General features: G+C 39.9%; 1 protein-coding gene across 1 annotated transcript in view; it reads left to right on the plus strand.

Moving 5' to 3' along the window:
* The window catches only part of LRIG2 (leucine rich repeats and immunoglobulin like domains 2), a 59,688-nt gene extending 39,223 nt beyond the window's left edge, over nucleotides 1-20,465 (plus strand). The window contains 7 exon segments of the mRNA XM_021690114.2: nucleotides 3,575-3,738; nucleotides 10,035-10,355; nucleotides 11,371-11,652; nucleotides 13,455-13,904; nucleotides 14,531-14,680; nucleotides 16,498-16,788; nucleotides 19,436-20,465. Of these exon segments, the coding sequence (XP_021545789.1) occupies nucleotides 3,575-3,738; nucleotides 10,035-10,355; nucleotides 11,371-11,652; nucleotides 13,455-13,904; nucleotides 14,531-14,680; nucleotides 16,498-16,788; nucleotides 19,436-19,662 (1,885 nt within the window). The 3' untranslated portion in view covers nucleotides 19,663-20,465.
* Nucleotides 20,466-22,679: the final 2,214 nt, after the last annotated feature.

A 22,679-nucleotide genomic window follows, 5' to 3' on the forward strand; every position in this document is an offset into this window, starting at 1 on the left:
AGCATATTACAATAAATTCTAGTAATGAAGTCAAAGAATAAATTAGTAGATATATAATATCTCATCAGGTAATAAGAATTCTGGAGGAAAATAAAGGTGGGTCACAGGTATGGAGAGTGGCTGGGATTGCTATTTTGGATAAAGTAGTGAGGGAAGGCTTTTTTTTTTTTTTTGAAGATCATAGCATTTGAGTCTGGACCTTAGGGGCAAAGCATTGAATACTGGGTGAAGAGCATTCCAGGCACAGAAAACAAGTGAAAAGGCCCTGAGGTAGGAGCTTGCTTCTTATGCTTGAAGGACAGCGAAGACATCAGTGTGGCTGGAAGAGAGCAAGAGGAAAAGGGGTTAGGAGGTGAGGTCAGAGAGTTAAGCAGGAACCAGACCACCTAGGACCTAATGAGTCATGAGGACTTTGGATTTTTTTTTTCCTCTAAATACATTAGGAAACTTTGGAAGGTTTTGAGAAGATGCTCAGCACAGAGGCTGGCACATAGTGAAAGTTGAATAACTAATATTAATAAAATAAAAATGTTATGGGAATCAGTTATTTTCTGCCAGACTTTTAAGTGGCTCTTTTTTTGGGGGGGGGGGGGTCAAGATATTTTGAGTTATTTCTCCTGGGCTTAACTTTTTTTAAAATTTAAATTTAACTAATTAACATAAAATAATGTATTATTGGTTTCAGAGGTTCAGGTTAGTGATTCATCAGTCTTATACGTAGTGCTCATTACATTACATGCCCTCCTTAATGCCCAGCACCCAGCTACCCCATCCCCCTCCCCTCCAGCAACCCTCAGTTTAACTTTTAAGGGCACAACTTAGTGCATATCAGTATTACCCTTTTTTTGCTAATGATAATCTGAGGGCCACCAATAAAGTTTTAACGCTTATTAGAAGAGCTAAGTGTAAAATGTAATTTAGGTAGTAGGTGAAAGCAAATAGTATAGTTTCAGTCTTCAATCATTTGGTAATTTGAGAATTGGTTTGAACAAACTGCTAATGGAGGAAACTCTAACACACCTTTTTTTTTTTTTTTAAAGATTATTTATTTGAGAGCGAGAATGAGAGAGAGAGAGAGAGTACATGAGAGGGGGGAGGGTCAGAGGGAGAAGCAGGCTCCTCGCTGAGCAGGGAGCCCGATGCGGGACTCGATCCCGGAACTCCGGGATCATGACCTGAGCCGAAGGCAGTCGCTTAACCAACTGAGCCACCCAGGCGCCCTCTAACACACCTTTTTTTACTGAGAAATTGTGATTGCTTTTGGTTTACTTTAAATCGAAGTCATATTTACAATACTGTTATTACATCAAGATTTATTAAAATATATCCTTATGCGTTCTGGTATCCTTCACAGTGCTTTTCATAAATATTGGGGGGGGAGATGGGAAAGTTGTATGTAAATTTAAAAATATTTTGCATTAAACTTAAATAATCATGGTAGAAACATTAGAAAACATATAGTTAAAGCAAGAAGGAGAGCAAGTCCCCAGATCCCCACTACTCAGAGACAACCACTATTAATATTTTGGTGTATATCTGTCCACACACTTTTCGAGAGAATGCACGGTATTCTATGAGGTCCTTGGGGGCAGATTGGTTAGCATGTGAGGATAGAAAGATGCAAAAGAAGCAGAAGTAAAGGGAAGTAATGTGAATTCAGTGGTATCTGTGTCCAGGCACTGTGCTAAAGGCTTTATTTAAATTTTTTTGAGGTAGGCATTCTCAAACCCATTTTCCAGAAATAGAAACTGAGATTTTGGAGACATTAAGTATTTTGCCTAAGGTAAGTAGCAGAATTAGGATTAAGTCCATGTCTCATGAGTCCAGCTTATACAAGACAGCATAAATCAGACCACATCGCTCCTCTATTCTTAACCTTCCAATGGCTTCCTTCACACACACGGAGAAAATACTTCAAGTTCTCTTCTTAGTTTGTAAAGCATCTGCATGGCCTGGTCTTCCCTGCCCAGCTCCTTGACCTCGTTCCTGTCACTGTACCCTCCCTCATGTCCCCTCCCTCAGTGTGCTCTAGCCTCAGTGGCCTCCTTGCTTTTCCTCAAGCACACTGGGCGTGTCTGCCTCAAGGCCTTTGCATACAGTTTCCTATGTATGCGACACTCTTACCTCAGGTCTTTTTGGGATTTGCTCTCTCACTTCTTTCAGGTCTTTGCCCAAATGCCATCTCTTCAAAGAATCTTTCCCTGACCACTTTATCTAAACTAGTAGCTGCGTCTCTGTATCTTTGCTTAGCTTTATTTTTCTTGATAACACTTACTTTCTGACATTGTACTTTGCCTTTATTTGTTTATTGCTTGGCTCTAATGAATGTGTAAGTTCTGTGAGGCCTATATCCCCCCGGCCTAGAACAGTGTCTCGCATATAGTAGACTCAAATATTTGTCTATCAGTGAATGAATATAACCTAAGAATTCTTAAATGCAAAAGATAACTTTTGGTCTGATTAATTAAAATAACCCTTAGTCAAATAAGCCTTTTGAGATACCATTGAAGACTGAAACTTCTTTGGAATCAGATTTTAGATACTTAAAAACTAGATGAGGATTTTGGTGATGCACACAAAGCAAGTTACAATGTTCTCAAAATCTTTGCTTTTGCTACTTCCAGGTGGATGGGACATTCATGGGGTCATTAGGAGAAAACCTATCTGATTTTTCCAATATGTTTTATAGCCCTATCGTAGACAACAAATAAAATTTCACTGGTTCCTAGTTTAAGTTAAGCAGTACACATTGCCACAGGACTGAAATGTTTTTGTAATTGTAATGAAATAATTTGAAAATAATTCTTATGGAATTATTGTGGAATATTCTTGTGGAAAATATCTTCTCCACAACAAACATGTCTCTGTGCTGCAATGTATATGGTAAGCTTTCCTCCAAACTTTTTTGGGAAAAATTTTAAACTTCAAAATTGAAAGGAAGGTACAGTTAACGTCCATATTCCCTTTACCTAGATTTACTGCTTGTTAACTTTTTGCTAAATTTGTGCTCTGTCTCTCCCTTCCTCCCGTCTCTCTCTCCCTCTCCATCTCTTTCTATCTCTCTCTTTTCTCTCCACATACACTACTACTTTGCTTAGCCATTTGATAGTAAGTTGCAGGCATCATGACACTTTGCCCCTAAATATCTCAGCATGTATTTCCCAAGAACAAGGGTGTTTTCCTACATATAACCACTGTTATCTCATTCAATTAAATTAACATTGATAAAATAATATTACCTGACATGGAGTCCATACTCAGATATCCCCAATGTCAAAAAATGTTCTTTGTAGATATTCCTTCCAATCAAGAGTGATGCACTGCATTTGGTAATGAGTCTAGTCTCCTTTAATCTAAAATAGGTCCCTTACCCTTGTTTTGCCCCTTTTCTTAATGTTTTGGATGACACTGAAATATTTGAGGAATTGAGGCTGACGGTCTGAATTTGTCTTGTAGTTTGATTCAGGTTGAACATTTTTTGGAGAGAAAAATGCATGGGTGTGCAGCAGGCTTTTAATGGTGAAGAAGCAGAATGAAAAGTAAACGGTATTTCTTTTCTTCTTGGCTTCTGCAGGATTCTGAACACAAGCAGTTTACTCTGTGACTGCCATTTGAAGTGGTTGCTTCAGTGGCTGGTTGATAATAACTTCCAGCATTCTGTGAATGTAAGCTGTGCACACCCTGAATGGCTAGCAGGGCAGAGCATCCTGAACGTGGACCTGAAAGATTTTGTCTGTGGTTTGTATTTTGTTCTAAAATTCTGTATACTACACATTGTCTTTTTAAAATCATTTTATTATTATTTTTTCATCATGATAAGTGTACTCTTCAGTCTCCATCGCCTCCTCCCACCCACCTCCCTCCTGGTAACCATCAGTTTGTTCTTTATGGCTAAGAGTCATTTCTTGGTTTGTCTCTCTCTTTTTTCCTTGCTCGTTTGTTTTGTTTCTTAAATTCCACATATCAATGAAATCTTATGATACTTGTCTTTCGCTGTCTGACTTATTTCATTTAGCATTATACTTTCTAGCTCCATCCATGTCATTGCAGATGGTAACATCTCTTTCTTTTTTACGGCTGAATAATATTCCATTTTATGTATATACCACATCTTTATCCATTCATCTATAAATGGACACTTGGGCTACTTCCATAATTTGACTATTGTAAATAATGCTGTAATAAACATAGGGGTCCATGTATCCCTTTCAGTTCCTGTTTTTGTATTCTTTGGGTACTTTGGTACCTGGATTGTAGGGTAGTTCTATTTTTAATTTTTTTAGGAACCTCCATACTGTTTTCCACAATGGCTGCATCAGTTTGCATTCCCACCAGCAATGCAGGAGGGCTCCTTTTTTCCACGTCTTCACCAACACTTGTTTCTTGTGTTTTTTATTTTAGCCATTCTGACACACGTAGGGGTGATATCTCATTGTGGTTATGATTTGCATTTCCCTGATGATGAGTGCTGTTGAGCATCTTTTCATGTGTCTGTTGGCCATCTGTCTTTTTTGGAGAAATGTCTGTTCATGTCTTGTGCCTATTTTTTTTTTTTTTTTTAAAGATTTATTTATTTACTTTAGAGAGAGAGTGCATGAGTGGGAGGGGCAGAGGGAGAGAGAATCTCAAGCAGACTCTGCGCTGAATGCACAGACCAATGCGGGGCTTGATCTCACGACCCTGAGATCATGACTTGAGCCGAAACCAAGAGTCAGATGCTCAACTGACTGGGCTACCTAGGCGCCCCTGCCCATTTTTAAATTGGATTATTTGTTTTGGCATATTGTGCTGTATCAGTTCTTTATATATTTTGGATATTAACCCTTTATTGGATATGTCATTTGGAAATATCGTCTCCCATTCTGCAGGTTGCCTTTTAGTTTTGTTGGTTGTTTCCTTTGCTGTGTAGAATTCTTTTTTTTTGTTAGATTTTATTTTATTTATTTATTAGAGAACAAGAACGTGCACACAAGCAGGGGGAGCGGCAGGCAGGGGGAAAGGGAGAAGCAGGTTCCCCACGGAGCAAGGAGCCTAATGCAGGACTTGGTCCCAGGACCCTGAGATCATGACCTGAGCCAAAGGCAGACACTTAACTGACTGAGCCACACAAGCGTCCCTGTGCAGAAATTTTTTATATTGGTATAGTCCCAGTAGTTTATTTTTGCTTTTGTTTCTCTTGGCTCAGGAGACATACCTAGAAAAATGTTGCTACAGCTGATGTCAGAAATTACTGCCTCTGTTCTCTTCTAGGATTTTTATGGTTAAACGGTCTCACATTTAGGTCTTTAATCCATTCTGAGTTTGTTTGTGGATGGTGTAAGAAAGTGGTCCAGTTTCATTCTTTCACATGTAGCTGACCAGTAGTCCCAGCACCATTTGTTGAAGAGACTTTTTCCAGTTTTATATTCATTTCTCCTTTGTTGAAGATTAATTGACCATATAGTTGTGGGCTTATTTTTGGGTTTTCTGTTATATTCCGTTGATCTGTGTGTCTGTTTTTATGCCATATTAACTACTACCACTTTGTAGTATGACTTGCAATCTGTAATTGTGATAGCTCCAGTTTTGTTTTTCTGTCAAGATTGCTTTGGCTACTCGAGGTCTTTTGTGGTTCCATATAAATTTTAGGATTGTTCTAGTTCTGTGAAAATGCTGTTGGTATTTTGATACAGGGATTGCAGTAAATGTGTAGATTGCTTTGGGTAGCGTAAACATTTTAACTATATTTGCTCTTCCATGAATGTGAAATGTCTTTCCATTTCTTTGCATCATCTTTAACTTCTTTCATCAACGTTTTATAGTTTTAGAGTACAGGTATTTTACCTCTTTGGTTAAATTTATTCCTAGATATTTTATTGGTTTTGGTTTAATTGTGAATGGGATAGTTTTCTTTTTTTTTTTTAAAGATTTTATTTATTTGACAGAGAGGGAACACAAGCAGCGGGAGTGGGAGAGGGAGAAGCAGGCCCCCCGCAGAGCAGGGATCCCGATGCGGGGCTCGATCCCAGGACCCCGGGATCATGACCCGAGCCGAAGGCAGACACTTAACGACTGAGCCACCCAGGCGCCCCATGGGATAGTTTTCTTAATTTCACTTTCTGCTATTTCATTATTAGTGTATACAAATGCAACAGATACCTGTACATTGATTTTGTTTCTTGCAACCTTATTGAATTCATTTATCAGTTCTAGTTGGGTTTTTTTTTGGTAGAGTCTTTAGGGTTTTCTATATATAGTATCATGTCATTTGCAAATATTGGAAGTTTTACTTCTTCCTTACCTATACAGATGCTTTTTATTTATGTTGTGTGGTTGCTGTGGTTTAGGACTTCTAGTACTCTGTTGAATAAAAGTGGTGAGAATGGACATCCTTGTCTTGTTCCTGACCTTAGGGGACAAGCTCTCAGTTTTTCACCAGTGAGTATGATGTTGGCTGTGGGTTTTTCATATAAGGCCTTTAGTATGTTGAGATATGTTCCCTCTAGACCTACTTTGTAGAGGATTTTTATCATGAATGGATGTTGTATTTTGTCAGATGCTTTTTCTGCATCGGTTGAAATGACTATATGGTTGCTGTCCTTTCTCTTATTGATGGGATGCCTCACATTGATTGTTTTGTGCATACTAAACCACACTTGCATCCCAGGAGTAAATCCCAGTTGATTGCGGTGTATGATTTTTTAAAATGTTTTGTTGGGTTCGGTTTGCTAATATTTGTTGAGGATTTTTGCATCTGTTTTCATAAGAGATATTGGCCTGCTCTCTTTTTTTGTAGTGTCTTTATCTGGTTTTGGTATCAGGGTGATATTGGCTTCATGGAATGAATTTGGAAGTTTTCCTTCCTCTTGTATTCTTTGGAATAGTTTGAGAAGAATGGGTATTCACTCTTCTTTAAATGTTTGGTAGAATTCGCCTGTGAATTCGTCTGGTCCTGGACTTTTGTTTTTTGATTATTGATTCAGTTTCATTGCTGGTAATTGGTCTGTTCAAATTTTTTATTTCTTCCTGCTTTAGTTTTGGTAGGTTTTCCAGAAATTTATTTCTTATAAGTTGTCTAATTTGTTGATATATAGGTTTTCATAATCTGTTAAAATTATTTATATTTCTATGGTGTTGGTTATTTCTCTTCTTTCATTAGTAATCTTATTTATTTGGGTCCCTTCTCGTTTTTTTTTTAATGAATCTTGCCTAGAGGTTTATCAGTTTTCTTGATCTTTTCAAAGAACCAGCTCCTGGTTTCATTGATCCGTTCTGTTGTTTTTTTAGTTTCTATGTCATTTATTTCTGCTCTTATATTTATTATTTCCTTACTTTTGCTGGGTTTGGGTTTTCTTCTTTTTCTGGCTCCTTTAGGTGTAAGGTTAGGTTGTTTGAGATTTTTCTTGCTTCTTGAGATAAATCTGTATTGCTGTAAACTTCCCTCTTAGAACTACTTTTGTTGTATCCCAAAGATAATGGACTCTGTTTTCATTTTCATTTGTTTTCATGTAATTTTTTATTTCTTCTTTGATTTCTTGGTTGACCCATTCATTGTTTTATTTTTTAAAAGATTTTATTTTGGGGGGACACCTGGATGTTGCAGTTGGTTAGGTTTCTGACTCTTGGTTTCAGCTCAGGTCATGATCTCAGAGTCGTGAGATCAAGTTCCACATTGGGCTCTGCACTCTGTGCTTAGTCTGCTGAAAGATTCTCTCTTTCTCCCTCTGCCCTGCCCCCATCCCCCACCCCCTGCATGCACTCACTCTCTCTCAAATAAATACTCAAATAAATAAATCTTTAAAAAGATTTTATTTTTAAGTAATGTCTACACCTAACATGGGGCTCGGACTTAGAACCCTGAGATCAAGAGCCACATGCTCTACCGACCAAGCCAGCCAGGCAGCCCAACCCATTCAGTGGTTTAATAGCATGTTATTTAACCTCCATATATTATGCTCTTTTCCAGATTTTTTTGGTGGTTGATTTCTAGTTTCATAGCATTGTGGTCAGAAAAGATGCATGGTACACACTTACTATCTTAACAGAATTAAAAAAAATTAAACCAGAATGCTGTCTAACTAGCATATCTGTTTCCATTTCTCTGTGTTCTTCTCTGAAATTTTTATATTTTGTAATTGTGGATTAAATTTTGTATTCTTTGACTTAATATATCATAAGCAGTTTTTTTCCTCTGTGTGTTCTTCAGTGATCATTTTCAATGTCAGTATAATGGCATCTTTATGAATGTAGGCCTTTCCCTTTAGAGGGTTGTTAACCTTAGAATAGATATCCAGTAAAATTCCTGAATCAAAAATGATTTTTTTTTTTAAAGTACTACATTTTCCAGAAAGATAGCACTTGTTTATGTTGTCACCAACAATGTATGAATGTACCAGTTTCACATTGTTTCTATTTTTTTTTTTTTTTAAGATTTTATTTATTTGACACAGCTAGAGAGGGAGCACAAGCGGGGGGAGTGGGAGAGGGAGAAGCAGGCTCCCGGCTGAGCAAGGAGCCCAGTGTGGAGCTCGATCCCAGGACCCCGGGATCACGACCTGAGCTGAAGGCATACGCCTAACACCTGAGCCACCCAGGCGCCCCACATTGTTTCTATTTTTGATGCAGTTTCTTTTTTTTTTTTTTTTAAAGATTTTATTTATTTATTTGAGAGAGAGAGAATGAGAGACAGAGAGCATCAGAGGGAAGAGGGTCAGAGGGAGAAGCAGACTCCCCGCTGAGCAGGGAGCCCGATGCGGGACTCGATCCCGGGACTCCAGGATCATGACCTGAGCTGAAGGCAGTCACTTAACCAACTGAGCCACCCAGGCGCCCCCTTTGATGCAGTTTCTTAAGACTAAAGTGGTGGCAGGGTTTTAGAGTTTTTTTGGGGGGGAGGGGGGACAGTCATGGAAAAGTTGTCGTGATTCCAGTACTCATAATTTCAAGTATATATCTATATTGTTCTTTCTCAGCTTGGGCATTTTTCCTTTACACTTAAATTTCCTTTAAAGTAGAATAACTGATTCCTAGCTTTAGGTAGTAGAACTTTTACATCAGCGTATTTTCTTCCATATCACTAGTATCTGATCATTTAGATACCCATATATTGTCAGATCTGTGTTTATAATCTACTTAAAGATACTTAAGTATCCTGGAAGTTCAGGCCCACAAAATACTTATGTTGTTTTTTTACATACAAACGACATACTATTATTTATGAATCTGTGGTTTATTAGGCAATCCTAAGCCTATCTTTAGTTGGACATTTAACATGTTTGGAACTTCTCACTATTTTAGGTGAGAGTTACGCACATACAGAGTATGTTCAAATAATGTTTTATTTTATTTTCTTAAAAAGATTTTATTTATTTCAGAGAGAGAGAGAGTGTATGGGGAGGAGCAGAGGGAGAGAGACAAGCAGACTCTGTGCTGAGTGTAGAGCCTGATGCAGGGCCCAGTCTCAGGACCCTGGGATCATGACCTGAGCCAAAACCAAGAGTCAGACATCTAACCAACTGAGCTACCCAGGCGCTCGCAAATAATGTTTTGTTAATAGGTCCACCCTGTAAAATATAAGTTTATAATCCCCATTTTCTATATTGGCACAGAAAAGATAATGGGTATTATCCTATGTATGTTTATATATGTAACCTCTACATATACACAGGAATTAATAGGATTAGAAGTTGTCTTGAAATTTGAATATAGGTTTTTCTTTTTTCCCAGTAACTGGTAATACTTAAGAAGTACATTCTAAGCATAAGTGACCATGAGTGATAGTAGAAAACATGCTAGACCCTGAAGTCTGAAAACCTGGGTTCCTGTCCAGGCTTTGCTGGGAACTTACATGTCTCTGAACAAGTTGTTTGACCCTTCTGGGCCTCATTTTCCATATCTTTCAACAAAAAGGAATTGGATTCTAGCCCTGTAGTCTCTGTGAATCTTAATATGCCGTTTTATAAACAGAACAAGCAATTTTACATTATTTGTTTCAAAATCTGTAGAAGCAAAAATAAATAAATGACTTGGCTCCTGCCCCATTTTTTTTCTCTTAGATGATTTTCTCAAGCCACAGATAAAAATGCATCCTGAAAATACAGTCGCTCTTAGAGGCACGAATGTGACTCTGACGTGCACTGCAGTGAGCAGCAGTGATTCACCCATGTCTACCGTGTGGCGCAAAGACAGTGAAATCCTGAATGACATCGATAGCGAGAATTTTGTTCGTTATCAGCAGCAAGCTGGAGAAGCTCTAGAATATACGAGTGTCTTACATCTTTTCAATGTGAACTTCACAGATGAAGGAAGATATCAGTGCATCGTTACTAATCACTTTGGTTCTAATTATTCTCAGAAAGCCAAACTGACTGTGAATGGTAAGGAATTCTGCTCCCTGATAGTTTTATAGTTGGAAGGATTTTTCATGTTTAGGTTTTGAACCTCTTGGCCAAGAAAATGAGGCTAAGCCTGACATTTGAGGGGAGATTTTACTGTTTTGTCTTTAGGGTTGTGATAATGTATAGACTGGATTACCATTTTGTCCAGTTACTGTCCCTAATTGGTCCTTGGTTGGAGGTAAGGGGGAATTCCATGGCCCCAGGAGATAGGCTGCTTTCCTTGTTACTTATGCTTTTGGAAAAATTCTTTTGAAATTCTCTATTCTTTCTAGAACCATAATTCTGTTCTGAAAACTGTGAAATGTATTCCTGACACTGTTCACAGGGCTTTGTAATAACAGAGTATTTAGGACATTTCTGGGTGCACTGATCATGATCATTGTCTAAGTGTGGTCACACAGAATCATTTATTAATGCTCTTCTTCATTGTGGTTGTAAAAAGAACTTCTCCAAAACAGTTTGATTAATTGATCACCTATCGGATTGAATCACTAAAACATTTTAGGTTTTGTGCAACCAAAGGATATACTTGTGTCTTACTTCTGGGTTGTTTCATGAGATTTTTGAAGGCATAAATTTTTTGTATTCTGTATTTTATTTATTTTTTGGTATAAATTTCTTTTTGCATGCATTTGCCATGATGGCTCTGTAGATGTTAGTTTGGAAAGCACCGTTTAGTCTCTTAAGTAAGGGAGTCATAATAAATGTACGGAGTTCTGAAAGGTTTGTGGCCTTCTACCTTTCCTGTCCCCATCAGAGAGATAGGTAGACGTGTCATGCATTCTAGAAGAGTTATCACTGTACTCCAAGTACTCTGAGGTTCAAAGAGAAAAGATGGCCTCTGAAGTTGTATTTACTGTCAATCCAGAGAGCATGCCTTCTGAAAGAAATAGAATATTATGAGTTGGTACTTTGTGTATGTGTGTATAAGTGTGTGTGTGTGTGTATTACCACCGCCCAACCCACTTTGTTTCGGGGATCTTTCTTGAAACAGAGATGCCATCTTTCCTGAAAACGCCAATGGATCTCACTATTCGCACTGGTGCCATGGCCAGATTAGAGTGTGCTGCAGAGGGGCACCCTGCACCTCAGATTTCCTGGCAGAAAGATGGTGGCACTGACTTTCCTGCGGCTCGAGAAAGACGCATGCATGTCATGCCCGAGGATGATGTCTTCTTCATTGCCAACGTGAAAATAGAAGACATGGGAATCTATAGCTGCATGGCACAAAATATAGCCGGAGGCCTCTCAGCAAATGCCTCACTCACAGTATTAGGTATGTGTACTGCCCCATGGGTCCCTGCTTTGGTTGGAGCCTTTTTATTAAGGGTCTACTCTGGTCTTAATGGCAAAAAAAAAAAAAAAAAAAAGTCTAAGTTTGAGATTTTTTTTTTTAAAGATTTTATTTATTCATTCGAGACACAGAGATACAGAGAGAGAGAGAGAGCATGAGCAGTGGGAGAAGCAGATTCCCGGCTGAGCCAGGAGCCCGATGTGGGGCTCGATCCCAGGACCCCGGGATCATGACCCGAGCTAAAGGCAGACGCTTAACCATCTGAGCCACCCAGGCGCCCCTAAGTTTGAGATTTTAATTGTGATCCTTCTATCTTTGTCACTTTTTTTTTGCCAATACATGCAGGGTTATGTCAGCCTAGGATATTAGTGGATCAGATAACTGAAACCTGGGGAAGTAGTGAGGGCAGAATTAGAGATCTTTATCACATGAATTGAAAATTCAAATCCCTTTATCCTGTTACATCGCCTTCTGGAGTTTTCAGTTCATATATGGTTTTTCTATTCAGCAGTGAGTTTGCAGTTGTTATCTGCTTCACAGACAACTCAAGACAATTTGTTTTTTTCCTAGTTTATTTAAAAAAAAAATTTAATGCACAAAAAATGACCATCTTCTGGTTAGATTTTCTGTTCTCCTTCCAATGTACTCCTCTTGATCCTATGTTCTGGTAAAATAAAATGTTTTTTCCCTAAAGAGTTCCTCTGACAAGCCTATTTTTTTTTCTTATGAGAATACCTGTCTTCATGGGACTCAACTCAAAGGCAGATTCTGCTTTCTAGTTCTGTATTCCCCTAGATGTTAGGTTTTTTAAAAGTTTGTTGGTTTGTGTTATTTCCTTGTGTAATCAGAAAAATAAGTATATAGTTTTAAAAATTTAGGATATATAGAAAATTAGAAAAAGGGAAAGTCACTAAAACACTGTTAAAGATTTTGGCATATTCTGGACTTTTTTAAAAACACTTTTTCATGTAGTTATGTATACCTACTTTTATCCTCTTAAATATTATATCACAAGGGTTACTCTGTCATTAAGTCTTCAGAAAATATCATGTGCCTGTACTATGGTTTACTTACAACTTTTCCTGCTAGATTTAAAGATCTTTTTCCTTTATTTTTAAAAATTACAACTAGTTTCGGGCTCCTGGGTGGCTCAGATGTTAAGCGTCTGCCTTCGGCTCAGGTCATGATCCCAGGGTCCTGGGATCGAGTCCCGCATCAGGCTCCCTGCTCTGCGGAGAGCCTGCTTCTCCCTCCCCCACCCCCCCTGCTTGTGTGCCCTCTCTCGCTGTGGCTCTCTCTGTCAAATAAATAAATAAAAATCTTAAAAAAAAAAAAAAATTACAACTAGTTTCATAATAAACCTGTTTGTGTATAAATCTTTGACTTCCTTGCTTAGGATAGCTTGCCCAAGTTAGAATTAGTGAGATCAGATTTTTGAGGCTTTCGCTTTTCTGAAACACTAACTTCTAATCTTCCCATAAGTATATAAAAGTGTTTACTTATTTTTTTTCTAAGGGTTTTTTTATTTATCTTAGGGGGTGGAAGAGGGAGAGAGGGAATCTCAGGCAGACTCCACACTGAGTGCGGCACCTGACACAGGGCTTGATCCCAGGCCCCGGAGATCATGACCTGAGCTGTAATCCAGAGTCGGCTCCTTAGCCCACTGAGCCACCCAAGTGCCTCTGAAAGGGCTTACGTATTGCATCATCACCTCATTCATCTGATTCAGTAGGATTTAAGAAATAAAATGGTTTAACATGATTTTTTATACATCTTTCTGTTAGAGACACCCTCATTTATCAGACCTCTGGAGGACAAGACAGTAACACGAGGTGAAACTGCGGTATTACAGTGCATAGCTGGAGGGAGTCCTGCCCCTCGCCTCAACTGGACCAAAGATGATGGGCCCCTGCTGGTGACAGAACGGCACTTCTTTGCTGCAGCCAACCAGCTTCTCATCATTGTCGATGCTGGCCTGGAAGATGCTGGGAAATACACCTGCATTATGTCTAACACCCTTGGGACAGAACGTGGTCACATTTACCTGAATGTCATTTCATCCCCCAACTGTGACTCTTCCCAGAGTAGCATTGGGCATGAAGATGATGGCTGGACCACAGTTGGCATCGTCATCATTGTTGTGGTCTGCTGTGTTGTGGGCACCTCTTTGATCTGGGTCATTGTTATTTACCACATGAGAAGGAAGAATGAAGACTATAGTATCACGAACACAGGTGAGTGGTACCCAGTCGACACCTATGGCTTGTACTTGAGTCAGGAGCGTAGTATACAATTTATTGTAAGATATTAAAAGCTGTGGAGCTTTGATACTTTATGTGTGGTAGGAGGAAGAGTTTTTTTTGTTAAAATGTCCTCCTTCCTTGATAAAATGGAACCTCTCTGATGAATAATTTTAAGAATTTGTAGACAGTCCCCCAAAACCTTGCTCTTACAAACACGTTACAGGTGCACCTTCTTTCTTTAATCCTTAGGGCTCATTTCCATCCAAGCTTCTCTGTGGGGGAAGAGTGGAGCCCTTCTGACTGGGATCGGCCTTTCACCCCCCCCCCCCCCCCCACCCCCCAAAAGAAAAGGGACAGTCAGGGAGACTGTGAAAGTACTCCTATGGATAAGATTTTAAGACTTTAGGTTTCGCCTCTTTCAGTAATACTTTTAAAATGAGGCTTTGAAAAGAATTTTAGCAAGAAAGAGTTTTGGGGGGAAATTCTAAGACTTGTTGAGTTCCTAGGTACATACCATTTTCCTGGCCAGTATATGTATCAGAGTGGAGCATATTTGCACAATAGTCTTCTGAGTGTTGCCTAACGTTATTTGAGAGTTACAGATGTGTCTTTTACAGAGGAGCTTAATCTGCCTGCAGACATTCCCAGCTACTTGTCTTCCCAAGGAACACTGTCGGAGCCACAGGAAGGCTACAGCAACTCTGAGGCAGGCAGTCATCAGCAACTCATGCCTCCTGCCAATGGATATTTACACAAGGGCGCTGATGGTAATGACTCTTCGTTGTATATGCTTACAATTTCAGCCTATTCTGTTGAGTTTATTTGTCAATGTGTAGTTTTCCCCATTAACCTGAGGCAACATTTTTTTTTATTTTGTAAAGATTTTATTTATTTATTTGACAGAGACACAGCGAGAGAGGGAACACAAGCAGGGGGGGTGGGGGAGGGAGAGGGAGAAGCAGGCTTCCCGCGGAGCAGGGAGCCCGATGAGTGGGGCTCGATCCCGGGACTCTGGGATCATGACCTGAGCCGAAGGCAGACACTTAACGACTGAGCCACCCAGGCACCACTTGAGGCAGCATTTTAAAGCAAGATACTCCGTGAAAACATTTGGCTCCGTGCAAAATAGGATGGAAATTGACCAAAATCTTAACAGAGAAGAAAATCATCTGACAGAAAGGAGAAACACATCTCAAAACAAGAGATTGGCGTACCCAGCAAAGGCTCCCAAACCGAAGTATTATCATGAGAAGGAGGTGCTCTAGAAACTTTTTTGAGGTGTCTTAACTTTTTAAGACATGAGCACTCTTTAGGCCATATCCAGGGGAGGTTTGTGTCTCCTGCTGACAGGTTGATGTTCACTGAAGTTTAAAGGGCAGTGGTGATTCTCAGCATACGTTGGAGAAATCAGAGAGATACAAAATGTTCCCTAATTAAATGAACCCAATTTCTAGTACTACTTCTCTTCCCCACTCCTCCCTTCCCTCAGGGAGTGACAGAACTCGGGGAGGTGAATTGAGGGATAGAAAAATTGGGTTTGATTCCTAGTTCCTGTTTCCGGCTCTGGGACCATGAACAAGTTACTTAAATCTGAGCTTTAACTTTCTCATTTTTAAAATAAAGAAACAATATTTTATAAAGGACTTCTCTCAAGATTCTCACAGATCCTTTCAACAAATTGGTGTAGTGCTTCAAGTACTATACAAATGAAAGGCCTTTTCTCTTTGTACAGAGATTTTTTTAGGCTGAGCGTTAACAGGGTTTATCTGTTTAATCGCTAAATTGGATTTTATTTTGGGTACCTCTAGCTTTTAGAAGAATCTTTAAATGCCTCTACTCTTTGAATTGGTGGGAAATAACCCTGCTTTCTGGGCCAAACTAACTTCCAGTTCTAACAGTGTTGCTTGATCAAGAAGTTACTTGCTCTTTATTTCTCTCTCTTTTCTCTCTTTGAACAGTTTTCAAAGCATGTAACAGTCTGGGGAGCTCATTATTAAACTTTACCTCTGCCAGACATGCACATGTGTCAGGCAGGACTCTTGACCATCAGAGGCTTTTTCTCGGGGTACTTTGAGCCAGGAGTGTTGCTTGATCCCTTGACTCGTGGAAGTAATGTGGGCTTTGTGAAGTGCAGTCCTCATAACTCCTTGTTCTCTGCTTTAGTTCGCTTCAGCCAAACATGTGTCTTGTGGCACAGTGCAGCCTTATCTTGGTTCCCTTGAATTGGGCATGACCTTATCCAGGCTGGACAGAGATGGTTTACTGTAGCATTCAAGAGCATGGGCTTTGGAGCCCAGAGTGCCTGAGTGTAGATTTCAGCTCTGTATTGTAGCAGTGTCTTGGAGCAAGTTCCCTCATATCTCTTGTGTTGTAGTTACCCCATCTGTAAAGTGGGGGTGCATAGTACCTACCTCATGGGGATGCTGTGAGGATTAAATTAGTTAATTCACAGAAAGACCTGGTTTATCAAGTAAGTGCTAAATCGATGCCAGCTGTGGGGATAATGGTGACAGCTGGTGTAGAAAACTGGTGATTGGCAAAGCTGACTCCTTAACTGAAGGATTCTTTCCTGTGTTGTCATCAGGTGGCCCTGGTACCCGGGTTATTTGCTCCGATTGTTATGACAATGCCAACATCTACTCCAGGACCCGAGAATACTGTCCATACACCTATATTGCTGAGGAAGATGTTCTAGATCAGACACTGTCCAGCCTCATGGTCCAGATGCCCAAAGAGACATATTTGGCACATCCTGCCCAAGATGCCCCTACCCTGGAGAGCCTGGTATCATCAGTAGACAGAGAGATGGCTGCCTTTCCCACCAACCATGAGAGGATAAATGAGAAGAAACTTCCCTCCACACAGATGAGCAGTGGTAAAGGGCACAGTGTTTTTTGTTTATTTTGTTTTGTTTTTACTCTCACCTACTTGATTTTTCCTTCTGTCCTATAAGTGGCACTCGGATTTGACAGGAAGCAAGCAAATTGGTATAATAGAGTGATTAGCTACTGCTAGCTGGTCTGGTATAAGGTAGGGCCAGAGATTTTCAGAGATTAGAATTACAGAGAAGTCTGCATCTGTAGGATGGAAACAGCTTCTGTGGACGTATCAAGATCACACTTCTAGAAATTCAGAAGCCATATAGAAAAAGCTTTTAAAAAGTTTCATATAGGTGTTTTTTCTTCCATCTTTATTTAAATAATGGAGATTGGATATGCCGAGGATATAATTTGGTGGAGATTTTTACTGAGAAGGTTTAAAAATGATGTGGTTGCTGTTCTAGCAGGTAAATATTGAATGTCAGTATCACTTAGCCAGTGTTTGCTTTCGTGTGTGAGGCATTACGATCCAGGGCCCGAAGTGGGGACGCGGTTATGGGATAGAGGCTGCGCTCCTCCACGGCCCGGGAGAAGACACACGTGTCACATGGGCAGAGGAGGCATGTGGTAACACCTCGGTCAGTAAGACAGAACTCTTTCTAGACTGGGAAGGGCACTACTGCACATGTCTTCCTGTCCATCCAGGTTTTTCATCAGCTGTCACCCTCCTGTCAGCCTAAAATGGAAGGGCACAGGAAGTTGGGTGGGGGTGAGGACTGCAGGTGCTTCCAGGGGTGGTTCTGGCAGGAGTACATGAGCTGACGTGGGACTTTTTTTTTTTTTTTAATCTATTCTTTTTATTTTGAGATAATTCTAGAGCCCCATGCAGTTGTAAGAACAGAGAGTTTCCCTTGTCCCCTTTACCCAGTTTCCCCTCCTGGGAACATCTTGTCCTTTCAAGAATGTGATGTAGATAGAATCATACAGCATGTAAGCTTGGAATTGGCTTTTTTCCCTCAGCAAAATTCTCTCAAAATTCATCAAGTTGTTGTATATTAAAAGTCTATTCATTTCTGTTGCTGAGTAGCATTCCAAGATATAGATGTCTACCTTTTGTTTAACCATTCGCTTAATAAAGAGTATCAATGTATAAAGAACTCTCAAAACTGAACAGAAAAATCAGCCAGTCAATGAGAAAATGGGCAGAGGAACTGAAAGCAGAGGACAGACATTTCACCTAAGAGAATATAGATATACACAGATGGCAAATGAAAGATAGTCGACATCATTAGACATCAAAGAAATGCAAACTGAAACCACAATAACAGGTCATTACACCCTAATCGGAAGAGCTAAAATTTAAAAAAAAAAATTGTGACAAAATAAATGTTGGTTATGATGCAGAGAAACTGGGGCACTCAAACATTGCTGGTGGGAATGCAGAATGGTACGGCCACTCTAAAAAACAGCTTGGCAGTTCCTCACAAAACTAAACATGACATGGGACTTCTAAGATGTGCTCTCTTATTCTTAATTAAGAGGCCAACTCCAAAGATTTCTAAAGAGGGTACAAGTCAGAGAAAAGTATGTCTTGGCTTTAAAGTTCAGTGTCCATGAAAGAAGTGCACCAACACTTAATTCCGTGTTCCCGTGTCCTGTCCTGAAAGAGTTACACACATAAAAAGACTTTTAAGTAGAACCGAAAGTGCAGTGCATCTTTTTCCTAACTTTCGGGATATCTCAATTGTTAACTTGGTCTGTAAGTGAGGAAGTCAGCAAATGAGTGCTTTGGTGCATTGCTCATTCCTCCCTGGGGTGCTCTAGCTCCTTGCTACTCACAGTGTGGTCTCAGCTTCAGCATTACCTAGGAGCTTGTTAGAAATGCAGACCAAGGTTCCCACCCCGGACCCAGTGAACCAGAATCTTTATTTTAACAAGATCCCCAGGTTATTTGTATGCACGTTAAAGCTTAAGAAACCCTGCCCTAGCTTACTTTTCCACAAGGGTTTTGTTTTTATTTCTGAGTGTTTGTTTCCAGAATGTTTTGCCTGACTTTCTCCAAAATGCATTCCCATGAAGTTAATATAGCTTTCAGCAAATATTCTTTGGGGAAAGAGCTCACCACTGCAGTAAATGAGGTGAATGAGAAATGCATATTTTTGAAACCAAAGTACAGATAATCTGATTTAAAATTGCTGCTTTTGGTTATTATTTTGTTGTTAGAATTACTGGCATGCTAGACTAAGCTGGAGGGAGATGGTTTATTTTTAAAACAATTTTTTTTAAACATACTCATTTGTTATTTAAAGATGTAATAGCTGCACTAAATCAGTGATTTTTGTATCATGCAACTTTCACTACAATATGGATACTATTTTAGTCTGTTTCCATGTGTCTAAAGAATTTATTTTTAAATTTTTGTAGCAGCAGAACCACTAATAATAGATGAAAGCAGAGGACATATCACAAGGTTTCAGTAAATACTTGGTTAAGCTTGTTGAAAGACCATGGTTCCAGTTTCTATTTTGTTTTCTTTTGTTAACTGTTGCTAAGAAGATGGCAAGTGTACATTTGCTCTCAATGTCCTTATTCAGGAATATTGGGTATCTTTCTTTCTGGGAGGATTTGGGTAAAAGAAAATGAAGTTTTAGACCATTAATTTTGAACTTCCATTTGCCACTGATTATTGTCTTTCGTTCTCAGAAACGTTGCCGCGGCCTCTTTGGAACATAAGCAAAGAACTAGGCCTGCCTCATCCTCCCTTTTCCCAGCAGCCAGTCCTTGAGCCACCACAACTCCATCAGAATGAGGGTCTGGCAGAGAGTGGCCCAGAGGGTTCTGCCTCCCCCACGCCCTGTCACAGGTTGCACGACCATGCTTTTGATTTTAGTAGGACTCGGAACATTCAAGATGGTAGTGAGGGCACATGAACCTCACTCCAGGCTGAAATCTGGGCCAAGACTCCAGTTAATTCATTTTGTATTTACTACCTCAGAGTTCAGAAGAAACCCCAAAGTCAGCATTTGCTTTACCCTCTCTGCAATTACATCTGACCCCACCGAGGTGGGCCAGGCATTTGTTTGGGCTTATTCCTGAGGAAGAAGGGGAAACGGCTGACAGAAGTGGGTACATCTAATAAAACATGTGCAACACGGGCAGAGGAAGATACAGGACAACTGTGCTTGCTGATGGTTCCACGGGGTTGTGCCCAGCTGTGCATTGCCTATTAGGGAGAGCCTCATTGCTGCTTAACATGCTGGATTGTCTGAACCTGCAGAATGATTCTGAGAAAACATCGCTGTTCTGTTGTGTCTTCCAAGGAACAGAAATAACTTCGGAGCCCTCTGGGAGATGTGTCTGGGATTCTTCAGTGGTTTTAAGCATCTAGTTGAGACTGAGGCTTTGATATTCAAGGTCTTTGACAAGAATCCCAGGCTTGACCAACTGTTACCACATCAGGGGGTGTTGTATTCTTGTGAATCTTTTTTTTTTTTTGGTCCCTGTCACCCAGGGATCTCGTTGTAAATATATGTGCATTTATAAATAATTTTTGTATTCATTGACCATATGTGTTAGTTGCATTGTAAATATTTTTGATATGCCAAAATTATATATAATATCCAGTTATAATATTGACAGCAGCTTCTCAGACCACAGATTTTGTATGACTTGGTTTAGTGAACCTAAAGACTTTGTTTAAAGTTTTAAAAATGTGTTTGTTAAGAAGTATATGTATAGAGGCAGGGTACCTAGTGATTGCATACACACAAACACAATCTTGGTGTAATTAACCACTTTCTTTGTACCTAGAAGTTCATACATCTAGTCATTTGCCATCTGTTTACAAGTGCCAGGTAATACTACCTTTCTGGCATAAGAAGACTCAAAAGACTAGCAGTCTTGTCCTAGCCATGTGCACAGAGAGAAAATTTCTTTTGGGAATATCTTTCAGCAAAGTCCTTAGTTGATGAGGAAACCAAAGATGCTTCTTTTCAGTTTGTTTTTTTTGTATTTCTTCTACTAAGGCACAGTATATCTTAAGAAGGGAAGAGTGCTTTTGGGTAAGTCGAATGTGCACAAATTCATAAACTGTAAAGCTTTAGAGTGTTTTCCTTGTTTATAGAAGTGATTATTTAAGCCAAAAAGTTCTCTTGAATTTTTGATAGCAAAAAGCTTTATATGAACAAAGAACTTCTAATGGAATGTAATGGACTAAAGTTCGTTTTTTCTTTGTTCTTTCGGATTTCCTTACTTAGGCTGTCAGATTCTGTCCTCTCAATCTAGTGAGTACTAGTTATGTGCTGGATGACTCCCATCACTTAAATGAAAATATCTATTTCTAAGTTATTGTGCATTTCAAGGGTTCTAAACTCACATAATGTCTTCGCTTTTTGCCACAAAGTTGAATTGCATACTAGTTCTCAATCCTAGTTTTTTTCTCCCATAGGCAGTGGCGTGCGTCTCTTTAGCGGTTTTGTACCACCAAGCCTTTCTCTCTTTTCTTTTTCAAACTGTCAGCCTCTTCATTTTTACTTCGAACTTCTTAAGTATCACTATTTTCCCATCCTTTCAATTTGTGATTATTCTTCTTCCTTACTAGGTTGTACTGTTATCTGCACAGGGCTGACTTAGAATTAGGAGACCTGATTTTGTTCCTGGCTCTGGTCCTTACTGGCTGTGCAGTCAGGGGCAAGTGTCTACTTCTCAGCCTGATTTTCTCATTTATGAAATGAGGGAATTCTACTGGATGCTCTAAAGCCCTTTCCAGCTGTAATGTTCTGTGAATCTGTGATCCCTCCAGGAACCAAGGAGCATTCTGCTCCTCTAATAAAAAGCTGCTTTCACGAAACGTTTGTTAGAGTAACAAGAGTGATGCTGCTTACTCTGACTTGAGCCAGATTCACTTCCTCCATAGCAGGAGGGACAGTGTAAGAAATATTCTCGAGGAGAAGAGCTATTCTGCTTTGAAACCGTCTCAGTGAACGACGAGTGTTGACTCGATGGAAGCCACCGACGGCTGTCCAGAGCAGCGGCTCTGAATGGTGGGGCCGCCGCACGCCTGAGCATCAGAAGCAGGTGAGGGGGGCCCTGCAGCTAATCTGTAGCTGGTTTGTGGCTCCCTTACCTTTCAGATGTCTTCATTTGTACAGGTAATCCTGTTACTATCCTGTACTCTCACTCAAATGCTGACAGACTTTTCTTGAGTGAAAAGGTGTAGTTAGAATGAGGCTGCAGGTGAGCATCGGCTGTTAGGGTGACAGAACCGAAAACCAGGCTGCGAACCAGTGTCCGAGAAAACTTAGAGTACAAGAGTGCTGCCTCTGCCCTAGCAGGGGTCCTGTTCCTCCTACGACTGTCACGGTCTGGTCTCCCGAATGGCCAGGGTCTCCCTTATGTCAATACCAGTGGCTGAGATGCCTTCCCAGATACTCCTAGCTTGCCGAAACAACTACAGAACTAGTCAAGAATTTGTTTAAACATGAAGAGCCTACCCCTGGTTTTAAAAAAATAATAATAAATTTAATAAATTCAAATCTTAGGAGAAGGACTTGGCTGAAATTTTTCATTATTGCATATGTTTTTGACCAAGCAGTGATTTATCCCTCTACTGTAAACAGGGTTAGTGGCTCATGAGTGTGTCTTCCCCGCAGTGTGATGTCTGCCTAATGCCTCTTTAATCAGGGATGTTGTAAAGCAAGGCAAACTAAAATGCCGAGAGAGATGTGTCTGCCCCTCACCCAGTGATCTCCTTGTATCAGTAGGGATACGTAAATTCTCTTAAGTTGTGCCCCTCTTAACCCGATTCTTCAAGTCTACCCGGAAGAAGAAATAGCATCTTCCTTTAACTCCACACACCCTACTGGCACATGGTCTCTACATAAGCCATTGGTTTTCTGTCATTCAGCCGCTTCTAAAGTGCTCTCCCTAGTTGGGCAAGTTACTCTAT

This window comes from Neomonachus schauinslandi, chromosome 4, assembly GCF_002201575.2.
Source record: "Neomonachus schauinslandi chromosome 4, ASM220157v2, whole genome shotgun sequence".
In the NCBI taxonomy this organism is placed as follows: Eukaryota; Metazoa; Chordata; class Mammalia; order Carnivora; family Phocidae; genus Neomonachus; species Neomonachus schauinslandi.